Genomic DNA, 17,745 nt, shown 5'->3' with positions numbered 1-17,745 from the left:
AAAACTAGGCATATGAAATGTTTTCCCAATGCATTAATGCGGACTATAGGTGTAAAGTGTGACAACTTAAACGGCCATTCTGATGCTTTCGAGTGCAATGAAAGCGGATATTTGGAAAGACTACTTACAATAGACGAAGCTCGGATATTTTTACATCATCTTGAGATCACAGAGCAGTCGAAAAAATGGAAACACCCTGGTTCATAACAACCGAAGTAAATCCGAAGTCTAAAAATATCAACCGAGGTCAAGGTGATAGTACCTATGTTTTGGAAGAAAGGTAGAACTGTATTTACTCATTATGTGGAAGAAGGAGTAACTATCACAGCAACATATTACACTTGAGTGTTGGACGAAGTGAAGCGGGAGTTGGTCAAGAAACGCGGAAAAAGTTGGCGAAGAGAGTGTTGTTTCTTCAAGACAACGCATCCGGACACAACACCGGCATCACAATCTGGAAGCTGATCGAAGTTTCGAAAATCTTGTAACATCCATCTTATCCATCAGATCTAGCATCTTAAATGGCTTTTCGGAGTCGAAAAACCAGTTAAAAGGAACAGAATATGAAACTCATGAAGAAGTGACAGCAGCTGTAAACTGGTGGCTTCGGTCGCAACCGAAAACATTTTTCATGGAAGACCTATAAGGAGAGGTGCCACAAGAATAATCAACTTCGTGGGAAATATTTTGAAGATCCGCCAATTTTCATTCAGGTAACATTACTTTTTCTTAGTAAAGCTGAATATATATCACAACCGAATCGTAGTTTAATTACGAAAGGTAAAAGAGCATTGAATATTTCATCGACGTCATAGATTGTTAGCTTAAGTATACTTTTAATGGTGGACTTAGCCAAACAAACAAATGTTCGACAAAAACACCGGAAAAAACGGTTACTTTTCTTTTCTATCCTATAAATTTACTTATTTTGACTTTACTGTTAAGTATAAAAATAAGGAACATTTCAACCTACTCAACAAATAACTCTTAAAAATGACACTTGATATTTGCTTTTACTTATTAATGAGCTGTTTTTATAATTAGGTTTCATAAAATAAATACGAAGAAATAATTACTTACGGCAGCCAATAGGCACGTATTTTCTCTTAGGGCTCCCACACAGCCAGTGAAGCCAATAATGAAGGTGACAGTACCTGAAATAAGAATAAATAAATAAATAAATAAATAAGAGAAAAGTAAGCATATTAATGTAATATAATTACAAACAGAATATATGACTGAGCGTAAACACTTTGTCTTTACTTATATTACTGATATATATAATACCAAGTTATTACAAATGATTGGCTCGATTCCATAAATTCACTGTAGCTTTATTATTGGGACATATTGTCACAAAACTTTGAAGACGTATTAAAAGCTCAAAATGTTTTTATTATTATTATTATTATTATTATTATTATTATTATTATTATTATTATTATTGAAGATTCGCTTCTGATTTCAGCCACAAGAAAGCAACAGTGACCATTTATTCAAGATGGCAATAGGAGCAGAGAAAGCTTATGCTGTGCTCGAATTCCATTTATATCAGTCTGTTCCAACAGTACAACGACACTTTCGAATGAAGTTCAACGAAGGTCCACCAACTATCAAGTTTATTCGGCGATAGTATGCACAGTTTACAGCTTCAGGGATGCTTCAGGGGAAGAGGAAATCAAGCTGTCGGCCTAAGAATGACTAAACAAGAGATTGAAAAACCGATGGATCGATCGTGATGGGGATGATGATCAGAAATTCTTGTCATGGTTTCCACGTTCTCCGGATCAAAACCCATGCGATTTTTTTTTTCTGTGGGGTTATGTAAAAGACAAAGTGTTTACGTCTCCTCTACCAACAAACTTAACAGAACTGACAACTCGTATCAACAGTGCTTTCCAACGGATTGATAGGGACATGCTGCACCGAGTGTGGGAAGATTACCAACTTGATATTTGCAGAATTGCTTAGAGGGGCACAGATAGAGCACTTCTAATATGTCACTAGAAAACTTTTTGAATTTTTCAATATGTCTGCAAACTTTTGTCACAATATGTTCAACAATAAAGCTACAGTGAATTTGTGAACTTGGGTCAAATCGTTTGTAATAATCTGTAGCTTCTCTCCTATTATTATGAAGTCTTTATAATTAGTTTCTATTTACACAAGAAAATGAGAGGATTTAACAGACTTTTCGTGTTATAAGTGCGAATTCAATAAAAATGCATAGTGAGAATCACAATAAATAAATAAATAAATAAATAAATAAATAAATCTTATTTTCGCATGAAGGACTGTCAAAATTTAATCGAGCGAACTAGTAAAACTTGCGTAGAATATGAAAGCCATGGAGCCCAAACAGTGTTTTGTTAAATATTTTTGTACAGCTGTGTTCAAAAATCACTGCATTAATTTTCAATTATATTTGCAACAGTCAAGACATAGTACCCTGATTAATAAATGTCCCACTGGGAATATTCGACCTTGGGTAGTGGACATAATTTATTAGCCTTTCAACAAAAGATCGAATCTCAGCTGTTTACTCTGATTGTTTTACGGCTGACACAAGACTAGTATCTTTCTATTATTCTTTTCAAAATAAATACAGAAATTTTACACTTGAATATCCTGCATGTATAGACATAAATGATGTTTCAAAAATAGAGAATATAAGAATTAACATTAAAACTACATTCCTTCGCGTTACGGTCCGTGTGTGTTAAAAAAAAAATTCAAAAATTTCTTAAAAGTGTAATCAAAAAGAACTATTAATATGTTTTTCCTTTTTTATAATAACTTGTCCTAAGGGGCAAAGGTAAAATAACTTAATAAAACTTTTAATTGAAAAAAATTAAGCACGTAATTTCAAACTAATAACTAATAAATTTTATAATATAATAAAAATTCGGGCTGGAAAAAAAGTTAGTAAAAACGGAGGCAACAAAAACATCGAGACATCATTTTAGCCATGTGCAAAAAAACTAACCTTAAACTTGGGTTAAGAGCGTATCATTTGCTCATGTAAGTCTCATTTATTACCATATGTAAAATTTTGTTTTAAAAAAATCTAAGCTTTTTTAATTTTGGTCTCCATGCATAAATAGGTTGTGGTATGTAACTCAAAAAAAATAAGCACACAGCATTAAAGCACCATTAATATCCTCTTGTATAAGTTAAAATTCTCTTTATGTTAATAAAATTATAATTAAGCATTTCAAGGTAAAACGGTTCTTTTACTTAATTTCTACCAAAAAATAATAATAATAATAATAAATAAATAAATAAATAAATAAATAAATAAAACCTGCCTCTTATGCACAGTTCTAACAGCTTAAAATACTGTTCGCCAATAAAATAATATAATCTAAAAACAACTACCATACTAAACTACATTAATCACATAAGAGCAATGATCGACCATTTTTTTAATATGTTAATCGCGCTCTTATTGCTTTCTTTTTGCGTTTCTAAATCGGAGTTCGTTATCTTTTCATTGAATAACTCTCGCAATGATGAATCAGAATTCCTGTACCCTCATCGGAAATCCAATATGGGATAATGCGCATTATAACTTTCGGCTTCATGAAAGCAACTAAATATACACACCGAGAATGTATTTAAATAAAAACTGTCTGATACAATTAGGGTTACCTACGACGAGATAGGACACAGTTATTCTAACAGAAACACACATACTTCGAGACTAGGTATCACTTTTACACAGGAGCGCACCCAAAAATTCCCAACTCAATATACATTTGCACACTTTCTCAATAAAAACTATAATTGTTTTAACAGGGACGTGTTTGATGTAGCATGAAAATTTGATCTTATACTTCATCTGTACTCTTTCTCTTATAAAAACAACCTAGTTCTGCCATTTTTTTCCCTAAAAATATAGGTGGAAGTATTTTATAAATACTTACCGTCTTTTCGGGTGAAGAATAATACCCGTTAAATACTACGTAGATGTAGTAGCTTGTAGTATTGAAGCATCTAAAGCATGAACCCCTCCGAACAAAACTTTCTGGGCGCGCGTATGTTGCAGACAACCCTAGATATAATTCTACCTACAGAGTTTCTTACAAGGGTGGTAGGGTAACTTAGTCTGGATAGGGCCAGATTAAGGCGGGCTTAGGGGGCTGTAGCGCTCGTTTTCACTCTGAACAAAAATCTCAACTGGCTATCTAAAACGAACTATGATGATACAATCATCATCATTATATAAAATATAACCAAAAATATTAAACATATTCCCTTAACTTTCCTACAGAACGTTCACAGAAATGTATTAGGTGAAATCAGCAAGGGCCACATATTTTTTTCTAGCACCGGGCTTCCAGAGGGGTTAATCCAGCCCTGAGTCTGGAGGCTGGTTACAAGAAGTGAAAAGAAGATGCATTAGTTAAGTTTCAGAAACAATGGTGTTCTGATTATTCCTTAACCTTTTTCTACCGAAACATAGACCTTAACTTCACTGCAAACATGTGGTAGAAAACCGTGCAAAAAAACAAGATAAGCATACATGCAGGTCACACATTATGTTCGAAGAATAGACGGCGGGAGAAACGAGTTGTTCTAAATAACGCACGCTATGACGCCAAAGAAGGTAGTTAAGATACTTTTTATACAATTTAAACGTGTAAACATACGACGACAGACACACAGAAAACTACAATGTGTTACATACACGCACATGAATTTGAATATTTAACAAGGCAAGCTTCTCTCAATTCTAAATGGGTGATATGGCCCGTGCTGTTGCGATCTTTTGCTGCTTTTCATCAGTACAGCTGCAACTTTGCCTAACTTCATCATTATAGACATCACAAGGATCTACCAGTACTTTAATTACTTTTAAAGTTTCGAAATTCAGTAAAATTTGTCTAAGTTGGTCAATTTTGGTTCCTAACACGTCAGTGACGACACCAGCTTTTATTTCTCAGAGGGGTAAAGGAGGGACAGACTTTTTTTGGGGAGGGGCGACTATTTTTACGTACCAAATATGATAGTTCTATGATGTTTGACTTCAGTACAACGTATATTACATTGTTTTCATATTACCTAATTGTAAATTAAACTTATTTCAAGTAAAATTTGCAACTAGCAAATAAGGTAACGTCTGTACATGAAATATTTTCTTTGAACGTAATTTTTGATAGCTTCAACATAAAGTGAATGACTTTTGTGTATGCCACAAGTTACACATTCGTCTGCAGGGGGACCCAAAAGTAGATATACAGTCCCGTACTGACCGGCTCATGGCATTTTATATAATTTACTTATTGTTATCCATACAAGCAGTGACTTACAGTTTCTTTATTATTTGTTTTTAATCTCTCTTCACTCGTACCTTAAGCTTGGAACAAACAGAACCAAATAATCTAATTATCTTAATAAACTAAAATGTAATAATTTGTAGGACTGTATACCTACTTTTGGGCCACCCTGTATATCATATGTAGTAGTCTGTTTTGATATTTTGAAGTTATAACCTAAAATGTTAATGAGACAGCTCGATTTCTACAGCACCTCACATGTGCCTATGGAAATAATAGAAGAACAAACTTGTATCTTCCTTAATAAAGCACAATTCTCCTGAAGCCATGTGCTGCAGAGAACATATCCACCACTTCCAACAGCTCACGGAAATTTGCATTCTTCTTTTTCTTTCGCCAGAACAATCAAATGCGTTAACATGGTACTTTGCACAATTCGTTTCCCCGGTACTGGTGGATGGTAAAACATAAGATATTTAGATACAGTGCATATTATTTTTCTGTGTAATATTTGAAAAGGCTTGAAAGCTCCAGGTCCCGTAATTTTCAAGTCAGCGCGTTTTGAGAAGTGATTTTTGCATTTTCGGCAGTTTATAACTCGGTAAATAACTCGTTCCTGGATTAATGTTTATTAGATTTTTTTTCTTCCATTCATATAAGGAATTACTCTCCGGAGTTTTGAGGTGTTACTTTTCCGCAGCTGTATAGCGTAATATTACGTAAACTAAGATTCATTTATAAATATTACAAAATTTTCTTCTAAGGTCAGCAATCTCTCCATTGGTTTGATGCAGTTTTCCACTTTCCCCTATCCTGAGGCAGATGTATAACACAATTCAGTTTTCACTTAAACAGACCTGAGGAAGAAATCTGTAGTCAAACCGTTAAAATTTCGTTGATTTGAAACAAAATAGAAGAATATTATGGTCTTAAGACCTTATAAATCAGTGGTCTCAAAAGAAATAGTAAAGATATTCAACTCCCTTACCATATTCGACTGAATTCAAACTGGTAGACAGTAAAAAAGGATGATCAACTACAAGTTCCAATTTCGTTCCATGGTGCTTGATGCAGATTCTGAAGAGAAAGTCAGCAATATGTTAGAAAACTTGAGGAAGGGGTGTGAAGAATATGGGATGAAAATAATTGTTAGAAAGAAAAAAAGCCATAGTGATTGGAACGAAGGGGTCGGTGTCAAATTATTTCGTAGAGATATGAAATATGAACGTAAAATAAAAGCAAGGATAGAAATGGAGAAAGAAACCCTTAGAAGAAAATACTATTTTGTGGAACCTTGAATAAAGACTTCGAGAGAAAGATTCATAAAATGCTTCGTGTGGAGTACTGTACTGTATAGGTCAGAAACATGGACATTACGCAAAAGTGATGAAAAACGACTCGAAGCTTTCGAAATGTAAGTGTGGAAAAGAATGGAGAGAATTAACTGGGTCGAGCGGAAAACGAGTGAGAGGGTGTTAGAAATGGTGGGAAAGAAAATAACAATTTTAGATGTTATTAAGAAGAGGAAGAGAAATTGGTTGGGACCTTGGCTAAGAAGGAATTGTATCATGAGGGACATGCTAGACTATGGTGGCAGGAAAGAGAAGGTGAGGGCGAAAAAGACTACAATTGATGGACATCAAAACGGGAAGATCGTACGTGAAGACGAAGAGGTTAGCGGAAGATTGTGGAGCATGGAAGTTTCTGAGTTGTGACAAATGACCTCCCAATAATGGAGCAATACCTATGATGATGATGATATCAACAGCTCGAGAAGGTATACTGCCATCTCGCGGCGTAATTTGTAACTTCAATTACCTTTGTTTCAATAGTAGAAAATGGATAGAATATAGATATCTTACCGTTAAAGTCAACATTATCCGTGAAAATACTAACGGAATGATTCCGTTAAATAATTTGCCACAAATAATCGCTCTATACCCATCTATTGTCAATACAATTCAACAATTTGCTTTCGTTCAAGAGTTTTCGTGTGGGGTAACGGATGGACGTAAGTCACCATTACCTGTTAGAAATGTTAACAGATTGACTCCATTTAATAAACAGCTGAGATAATCGCTCTAACTATTTATCACGAAAAGCAGAATTCATGTATTCGCTTTCGTTCACAAGAGTTATCGTGTCAAGTAACGGACGGACATTATAATCTTCTAGCTCCTACCTGTGAGTCTTTGAAGATTGGCCAAGTTAAAGAGGTGGCCAATTTAAGAAGTCTTATTACACTATTCACTTCAGAAACACTTGCAAAAAACTGGCAAAATTAAAGAGGTGGCCAATTTAATGACTTACTACACTATTGACCTCAGAAATACTTGTAAAAAAACTGGCCAAGTTAAAGAGGTGGATAATTTAACAGGGCTTATTACACTATTGACCTCAGAAATGCTTGCAAACAAACTTGTCAATTATGTCCTCAATTTCCCCTGTAGAGATGCGTCTAATTCCATTCATGCATCAGGCGAAAATTGCAACAGACAATTTAGAATGCTAAAATATTCATAATTACATTATATACTAGCAGCGTTCACCCCGCTTCGCTGGGGTCACCCCGGAACGCAATAAACTTTGTTACTTAGATAATTTTTACTTTTTCGCTTTCAAGTGATATGATAAAAACCATAGAAGATTGCAGTAAATGTTAACATTATATCGCCTGTCATTTATGTTAACCCGCCGAGTGACACGGTCATGTGGGTTGCATATAAATACGGTTAGATTTAGCTATGATGAGCTAACAAAGGATTTCTACGTTATGGACACTTGAATGGTCAATTATCTCAAGACACTGGTAATTGAAAATTAAAGTGATATGATAAAAACCATCTAGGGTCCAAATCTTAATAACCCCCCAAAAATGAAAGAAATTGGTTCAGCCGTATTAGCGTGATGAGCTAACAAAGGATTTGTACGTTCTCTTTTATATATATAGAAAGATAGATTTGATACAGATCTACAATATTATTAATATGTATTGGTTTTAGTGCCAGTTACTGTGGAGAGACTATTAACAGTCTTCAGAAATACCGCAGTTGTACGATAAATCACAAACAATAATAGGTACTCCTTTCACATGGAACTAAGATCAATTCTCTCTTAAATTTATCATTAAGAGTCTTTTAACTGTGCAAGAAAATTTGCAACATTTTTAAATTTCCTAGTCAAATAAAAGAAAGGAACAATTAATAAGTTTCCTGATTGCGTAAATAATTCGTCCCTCATTAATTTTAGCACATATTTATTGTAAGTGCACGATGCACTTAACATTTTAAACAGTTTCTTCCGCGAATTTCCCCTAATTCTTGTTATAAATAGCAATAAGCGACTTTTTTCTCGAAAATTTGGCATCATGCATTTCCCCTAATTTTTGTTATAAATAGCAATTAACGACTTTTTTCTCGCGAAACTTAGGGATCATATAAATTCCCCTCATTCTTGTTATAAATAGCAATTAGCGACTTTTTCTTTCGAAAATTTGGTACCCACGCATTTTCCACGCAATACATTTAGGAAAATTTCTCTCTCGAAAATTTGCATTCACTTATTTCCCTGTAATTCTTGTTATAAACAGCAATTAACGACTTTTTCTCGAAAATTTGGTATCCATGTATTTTCCCTTAATTCGTCTTCTAAATCGTAATTAACGATTTTTTTCTGTCGAAAATTTGGCTAATTCCAAACCTGAACTTCAACGGCGAATAACTCTGAAGCCAAAGGTCTCCAAGGAAACTATTTCGCACGCGTATTAAGCAAAAATACGACCTACAATTAAGCTCCATGCTAAGCTTCGTCAAGATTCGGAGCTCCCTCGTGGCTAAGCGCGATACCTGAAACATCCTCTCAAAACTTTCTTCTGAGTACGCTATTCTTGTCTAAGTCGCTAAGTCGTCCGAATTGAACTAGATCTTTCGCTTAATTCTTAGATTGCACGTAAAAGAAAAAGCGATATTTTAATCTAATGACAACTGAGGCGTGTGGAGGAAAATGCAGGTCGTAATAGAAAATACCTTAACAGAGAAGTGCAGCTGCCAGTAGAACAAGTCTTTGTTTTTCTAATAATTTCATTTGAAGGTCAACTGGACAGCATGTATGCACTTCATAACAGTGATGCATATTAAACGAGTCAAAGCAGTCTTGCTCCTTATTTTCCCTTCAAAATATATAGGTCTGATAAAAAGTAGTGGCAACACTTTTTACGTCAGAGGGCTGTGTTTCAGCATTACAAGATTTCCGTGGCTGATAAGGGAATGTAAGGCGATGAAGTGTGGCGAGTGGTAAAGATTGTGACAAATGCAGTGGTGCCATAAAGCACAGGAGGAAAGTAAAGCGCCATAACAACATGTTTCGAGAAGACGAATAACGTGCGTGGATCAACGTTGAAGTAGTACGTGGGTGCAGTGCACAACGTTTTCAGAAATTCAGTGACGACCTTTTCGCCAAAATGACAGAACCACTTGACAGGAAGTACTATGATACAAGGGAAGTTCTCACCCTGTCATATGGCGGTGCACTGCACACGGGACATCGCCAAACATTGACGCGCTAACGGTGTACGACGTATTTCACACGTGTGGCAGAAGGTAATAGGGATGGGAGGCGATTATACTGAAGGAATGTAAACAGTGTTCTTCTGTGTACGAATTACGGAAAAGTTCCCGGAATTTTCTTTAACTATTTCTTACCACAATATAGATACACATTCACTTAATCGTTTTCAAAATAGGCTCCTTGAGAACACATTCACTTAATCGTCTTCCTAATAGGCTCCTTGAGAACACATACACTTGTTCCATCGCTCCTGCCATTGTTGGAAACAACGCTGAAAGTCCTGTTTTGGTATGTTCCGAAGTTCAGCCGTCGCGTTCGTTCGGATGTCTTCAACGGCGGCAAAACCGTTACCTTTGAGGCCCTTTCTGATCTTGCAGAAGAGCAAGAAATCCGCTGGTCCTAAATCCGGTGAATAGGGAGGCTGGTAGAGGAGAGGAATGTTCATTTCTCCGAGCCTTTTTGCCACCGTAGATAAAATTCAAACCAACGCGAGGGCTCAACTATAGAATACACCAAAACACAACACTTTCACCATTATTTTCATCAATGGCAGGAGCGGTGGAGCAACTATGTGTTCTCAAGGAGCCTATTTTGAAAGCGATTAAGTGAATGTGTACCTATATTGTGATAATAGATAATTACAACGAAATTCTGGGAATATTTTGACTTCCCCTTGTATAAAAATGTTGCCATTATTATTATTATTATTTTTTTTTTTTTTTTTTTATCCAGCCCTTGTAATGCGGGAAATAGTTCTATAAAATATAGATCCAAAATATTATGAGAAACTTATCTACCAGACGGTCTTCTGCCAATCTTTTTGGAATACTACATTTCCAAAACACTGAAAATTTTGTTTCATGAGAGGATTGTTTAGTTTAAACTTCTTCAATAAATCCAAACATTTTATTGTATAATTGTTAGCAGTTTATATTTACGTAATTAGTAAACTTTCAGATACAGCAGCCCTTTCAGCTGGTCTAGTGGCTAGCGCGCGCGTGCCTTTGGTGCATGGAGTCTCATATTAGATTCCCGGTAGGTGAACATATCAAACATGGTTCGGATTCCATTTTAAACTGTAAGTCAATGTATCATACAGTCTCGATGCTGTAAAGGGACGCTAACTTCAACAAAGAAATAAATTTCACATACAGTTTGCTACAGCGTACTAACTTTCTCGGTACCGCAGTCATGTATATAAAACTATAATTTATTTATTTATTGCAAAACCACTGCTCTCTCATTATCACAGAGTAGACCTAACTGGAACGTTCTTTTATAAAGTATACTAACAGAATACCCGTTCTTCGCACGGAGAGAATACTATTTATTTTAGGCACAAAGGGCTGAATTTGAATTTAAATTGTATCGGAAGCGTCACTGTTCGACTCAGCGATCCCGCAAACGGTGGATTCGACATTAATATTGGTCATTTTCAATCATTTTTATATATCTTCCCCCTCCCTAAGTTGCGCCGTCAAAGTGAAATGATAAAACCTCAGGCCCGAACATCATCTATTTTGAAAATTTGATCGAGATCGGTTGGATGGTTCCAAAGTCACAGTCACCGTCATTTATATAAAGTTATGAACAAAAGGTTACTTTTCAACGTCACTTCCAGACCACAAAACGGCAATTGTGTTGCAGAAAGGTTCCAGCAGTATAATAAAATGTTAAATTTTCACTTTTTACCACTGAATTGGAAGCTAGTAGAGGCATGTGAGCGAAGGGTAGGGTGTGGTAAGGTAGGATAGAGTAGAGTACAACGGTAAAAATTAAAATTTCATTGCTACAAACGGAGAGAAGTGGGCTAAGGGAAAGAAATCTGTAATAATATATCGATTCTTGCATATAGGAATTAGTACATTATTTAAGCATTCCTCCTCTCTATTTACAGAGATAAAGTTTTAACTTTTACCGATGTGACTTCCCTCAAAAGTCGCCACTGAACATTAACGGAAACTATGGAAATACAGGAATATTTACCCCCGCCAATCCCTGTACGTGATAGGAGTTTAAGCTTCATTAAAAGAAAGAAAATACTACATGCTAGTGTATGTAGTACATGAAAAAATCCCTAAAATCAAAGGAATTCAGTGCCTTTTCCGCGCAAATAGACGGAAGTCTCGTCTCGTGTTCAAAAGAAGATAAAGGCACACACGTATAGGCTAACTAGAGGATACAAGTCTCGAAATGCATTTTGACTGGTTTTACTCACCAACGAATGGAAGCAGAATCAAAAAGGTACAGTTCTTAATTTACTGATAAACCGAGAAAAACCTGCGAGCATTTATTATTATCTCTTTCTATTTTAGAGACAAAGCAGAAGAAAAAGAAGAGGAGGAAGTTATATGAACTATTGAAGCTTGTTTGCCTTGAAGACAGCGTTCGTGGTGAAAGGAGTGGGAGCACATGCTTCTCATACAAAATCATAAATTACATTTGTTTTAAAATTTTTAAATATTTAAATGCGTTCTAAGGACATGATTCACCTCTGGTAAAACAAGGTCCCTAGTTTGATCCCAGACCATGTGAGTTTGTGGTGAATAACATTGTACCGTGAATTTTCTCGGGGTTTTCCTGTTCCTTCCACATTCTCACTCAACCAATTTCACAATTACATTCATTAATGATCTGTCTCCTTGTCTCCTTAAGGCCTACCGCTCACTGGCGACAAAACAGTTGCGCAACTATCTCGTCGCTGTCGCCTGCAGTCAGCAACTTCACGGAGACAAAACAGTTTTGTTGCCATACCCTCGCTCACTGGCGACGGCAACAGAAAAGTTGCCGAGCATTTGATATCACAATTTACATAATCGGCAACCGGAAGGTTCACATAACTGCTGGTTTCGGGCATTAAAAAAAAAAAAAAAAAAAAAAAAACTACAGCCCATTCCAATCGTTAAATAAATCAATTTAAATAAATGAAATAAGACCTGCTTGGACAAATTTCAAAGTCCTTTTCTACTAATTTCAAGACGCTCAATCCAATAGAACTATTTTCTTAACATGTCCAGCTATGGGGTCTCGAGAAAAATAATCTCAAAATTGGGTGGATTGAGCATCCTCAAATTAGTACCAAAGGTCTATTAGACATGCACCCTATCGTGGGCACCTTTACCATTTGCATTTTTTAAAAAGTCAATTCACACTCGGAATTAGCATGCACAGGTTTTCGGGCGTGTTAAAGGTCTATAACTTCAAACAAACCATGAGTGGAACTAACAATGCGGAACTAAATAATTTGAAGAGATTAACAATGAGGGCGGGGGATGGACTCAGACGACATATATAACATTATTATAACAATATCTTCTAAAATGTTCTTGCAATTTTTAGAAGTAAGGGCTCATGGCTCCCCAGCAAATTATCTTAATTACTCCAATGCTATCAAACTTTAGAAGTAGAAGGTAGCGTCAACAGGGGCGTCATTTTAGACTTCGCTGGAGGGCGGCAAGAGCACTACGGACATAAGACTTTCACGTTTTGTACTAGTATATTAGTAGACAATTGATTAAAGTATATGTATTCCCCAAACTCTTGGGAGCAATTGCACCCTCCTGCCCCCCTAAATGACGTACCTGAGCGTCAATGAGTGACAAAAATAACAGCATTGCGTAAACTAATACGAAAGGGAGCAATTATTCGACTTAAAAGATAACAAGAATAACGAAAATATAAAACGACTGGAAATAACTAACAGAACGAAACTAACAAAAACGGCAATTGGACAACACTGTACTATAACTTTCAGATGTTCCACGTATAGCAATAAAATAAAAATTGGCTTTCTTCGTTCTTCCCGCGTATCCTTCACATTTTAAAATTGGCCATTTTTTATACTGTACACTTTTTTCTTTTTTATATTTGAAATGGAAAGAAAACTGAGAATGATAATTTTATCTGTATTTTTTTTCCTAGTTGTGGGAAATTAATGAAAGTAGTAGTGTGTAGTATGACAGCAATATGTCATTATCGAATAATATACCTACCTGTGTTGTTTTTTCTTGTCTGGAAAACTCATTCTAGTTTCTTATCAGCGAAACACACTTCCTTCCACTATTTCTTCTTTATATATATTTCTTCTTTAACGCTGGGCGTTTCTCTCTATTTCCTCAATTAATTTTTCATAGTCTTTATCACTAATTAAAGACATGCTAGTCACTAATCAAAGAATGTATTAGTTTCCATTGCGAACACTTCTTTTCACGCGCTATACACGGAACGAACTGATACGTCAAAAAACTTGTAGAAAATATTTATTTTTTACCTTTCTACTTGGAGGTACCTCGGCAACTTTTCTGTCGCCGTCGCCTCAGTGAGCGGACTCCCATAAGACTCAATGCATTTTTAAATGTTGCGCAACTGTTCCGTCGCCGAGCTGTTGCCCTGCTTGGCGACACCTCGGCAACTTTTCTGTCGCCGTCGCCTTAGTGAGCGGACTCCCATAAGACTCAATGCATTTAGCCAGAGCAACAAGATAGTTGCCCGACAAAATGTTGCCAGTGAGCGGTAGGCCTAAGCTTGCACGATAACCAAAGACGTAAAACTGAGACTTCATTTATAAGTGTGATTTACGTCATACCTCTATAATAGAAATGGAGTTGATGTTGAGTTTAACGTCCCTTTCAGCAGCGAAGCTACATGAGACGTGGACCTACTTATTAACGTGGAATCCGAACCACATGAGCTCCCAACAGTAACCAAATAACATTATTCCTCTCATATATATATACTGTACAATCAGCGACAAAAGTGCTTTCTATTTGGTAGAATTTATTTTAGGAATAACGGTAGTACGGCTAGAACTTACAGAAAATTACATTCTTTTTAATTTACTGAAAACTGTATTCAAATTGTCCGTCCATTCTGAAGTTACTTGCGAAACTAATTTCATCAAAACTTTTGTCGCTGATTGTTTATAGTGCATTTTCCCTAAAATATAGTTAAGGGCTAAGGTCAGTTTAAATTTACATCTAATTTAAACTTTGAGCTTGCAAACAATATGTACAGGTGGAGCATAACCAAGTGCAAAACAGTTATTATACAGCGCTAGAAAAGTTATTGCTTTTAATAACTGAATGTTCTATGATACATATGGCGTGTCAAAGCTTCAAAAAGAATTAGAAGTTCCATTTGTCTGATAGAACAGAGGAAAAACTGCGAAGAAAGTTATGGTGGCTGGCCGCAGGAGTTTCAGCTCGAAATTTCTCTACTGCAAAGTAAGAACGATAACGAACTAATACTTGCACCTAAAACAATCTACACTTATTCCATTTGATTCGATACAAGTTTATTTTTCTATATTACAGTCAACGCCAAGGATAAGGAACATTAAATGGATACTGTAGCTTTTTTCTTTAAAACGAAGAATTCAGTCTTCAAAGAGACTCTAAGAAACGACTTACTACAGCTGTACAGAAATCCTATATACAAAAGTGGTAAACTTCAAATTTACAGTGAGTAAAAATTTATCTTTAGTACCTCCCCCCCCCCAAATAAAGCAATTCGTTGTTACGTAATAAAAATCGAAAATTACAACTCTTAGCTCATATAGACATATTTGCAGCTTTGCTTTTCACATCCACTGCAGTATGCAACAATGAACATAACTGCAATTCTCTGTACAAAAGAATATAATGCAATCAGGCTGGATTTAATATTCTCCCGCATCTAGCCCGAAAAGTGTTTGTTGCACCTCACTCCGAGGTACAACATTTTAAAGCAATAAAAAATAGAAATAAGCTTATTGTATGCATCCATTTGTTTCAACATAAACATTTTCATATACAACTTTAAATGCATTTTTATTTTGAATCCGTTCTAATGAAATATTTGAATTGCTACAAATTTGTTATCTACCTATTAAAATGCTAAGTTTATATGTTTGTAAACATTTATATGTTTGTGGCCGATTATTTTGGCAATGATATCTCGGAAACCACAAGTATTAGAAAGATGCCGTTTTCACTGATCGATTGCAAATTTTCTGTCGATTGTTCCGTTCTACTGAATACTTAAAAACATGGTCGTTATTTCTTTATCACATTTTTAGGGGCACACTGGAAGTATTGTAATTTTAAAAAGTAAAGCTTCATATCCTACGAGTTATACATTCCAACACCATACATTTGTAAACCGGGTTAGTATATCTCTCCGGCGTTTGCTTCATGGCCAAATGATAATGAAAAACGAAGGATAACTATTTCTCCAGTCTAAGATGAATCTTTATTGTTTGGAGTGTTTTGTCTAATGAACATAATATACCACTGACATTATAATTAATTGTGTGTGTAATGTATTTGCTTATTCCATACACGAAGAAAGAAAACACCGATCATACATACGTTAAAAACTCCAACCGGAAGTAAGCTCAAATCTTGCAAACGCTACAAGACTCTGAAAAAAAAATCGAAAAATCTTCCCTTTATGCTACTCCTTGACGATTTTTATCAAGACATCCTTCACTTGTGTCTGTAAAGGGACATTCATGTTCAGATGTTGTGAGGAATGACGAGATTCATGCTAATATGTGAATGATGCGCTGTGTACAGAGCGCAAGTTCAACTAGTTATTATTTAAAAAGTAAATCTAGAAAGAATGAATGGTTTCATTTTTACAATATGCACTAGTGCAATAATAGAAGAAACTTGTTTGTTTAGTTTTCGCCCATTATAATGTGAACACTAAAAATTTCACTAAAACGAATAGAATAACTGCTTTTTTTTTTTTTTTTTTTTTTTTTTTTTGTCCGCTGTTAAATAGTTTTTGATTACTATGTGAGAATACTGCATTTAGTTTTCGCTTTTCTATTTCATTCCTTTCACAAATCAACCATTATATCTAGTTTCAACAATGGTGAGAACTTACCGACAATGATTAGTATAAACGCTGGGTCCAGTGCAATATTTGTAAGGCGACTAAGATTGTTGAAGGTGTCTTTTTCGGTCCATGCCCATATTCCAATGGCTAGAATTCCGAGGCCGAGTAACTGAAAAAAACAAAGAAAGAAAAGATTAAAATATAGACTGCAATGCAAACGTCTGTTATTTTACTCTACGCTACAATATAATGCAATGTAACAAGAAATAAATATACCTATCACATAATATATAACATTATAAGAGAATTAAGCGCAAATGCAATGTATGCGCATAAAAGCAAGTATATTTAAAACCAGCAGAATACCCGTTCTTCGAATGGGGAGAATATGTTTTTTTGATCATTTGATTTGTATTTAAACGGCAACGGAAGTGTCACTGTTCGTTTCAGCGACCCCGGAAACTATGGATTCGACACCAATATCAGTCATCTTCGATCATTTTTATATATTTTCCCCTTAAGTTGCGGGACTGAATTTGGATTTAGACGGAAACGAAAATGTCACTCTTTATCTCAGCGACCTCAGAAAATATAGATTCGACACTAATATCGGTCATTGTGTATCATTTTTAAATATCTCTCCCCTCCCCTAAGTTGCACCGTGAAATGATAAAAGCCATTTCAGGTCCGAAACTCATCTATGTTGAAAATTTGGTCGAGATCGGTCGGATAGTTCAAGCGGTATCAAGTCACAAACATTGTCACTTTCATTTTTATATACTGTATATAGATTAGGGTTTAATTGAAAAATCAAAGTTGTTGACATCAGACTGGCAGCGGTGCCAATGAACCTAAATTTACCATTCTGCTCCCCAAATGTGCCTTTGTACCCCAAGATTTATCATTCTACAGTTTAATTATACAGTTTCAATGGAAAAAAGTGTACCCTGCTAATATCCTCTTGACAAAAACCTGCGCCCTAAAACCCACCTCTGAGCACCCTGATCCCTAGTTTTCCCATCAAATGTTATTTTCGGCGAACATTAAAGATACATGCTAATATGGTATAGAGTTGTCT

At 35.5% G+C, this 17,745-nt stretch overlaps 1 protein-coding gene across 4 annotated transcripts in view; it reads right to left on the bottom strand.

The window, feature by feature from the left end:
* Window positions 1-17,745, bottom strand: part of Tsp26A (Tetraspanin 26A) — a 212,443-nt gene that overhangs the window by 73,269 nt on the left and 121,429 nt on the right. For all 4 annotated transcript variants that reach the window (XM_081729453.1, XM_081729455.1, XM_081729454.1 and 1 more), the window contains exons 2-3: window positions 16,716-16,836; window positions 1,081-1,154 (exon numbers count right to left, since the gene is read on the bottom strand). In XM_081729453.1, coding sequence (XP_081585579.1) covers window positions 1,081-1,154; window positions 16,716-16,836 — 195 coding nt within the window. The remainder of the gene's footprint in view (window positions 1-1,080; window positions 1,155-16,715; window positions 16,837-17,745) is intronic.

The sequence above is a fragment of the Thermobia domestica genome, chromosome 10 (assembly GCF_964235325.1).
Source record: "Thermobia domestica chromosome 10, izTheDome1.hap1.1, whole genome shotgun sequence".
NCBI lineage: Eukaryota > Metazoa > Arthropoda > Insecta > Zygentoma > Lepismatidae > Thermobia > Thermobia domestica.
Note: the sequence above shows the minus strand (reverse complement) of the source record. Positions and strands in the feature narration are given on the sequence as shown.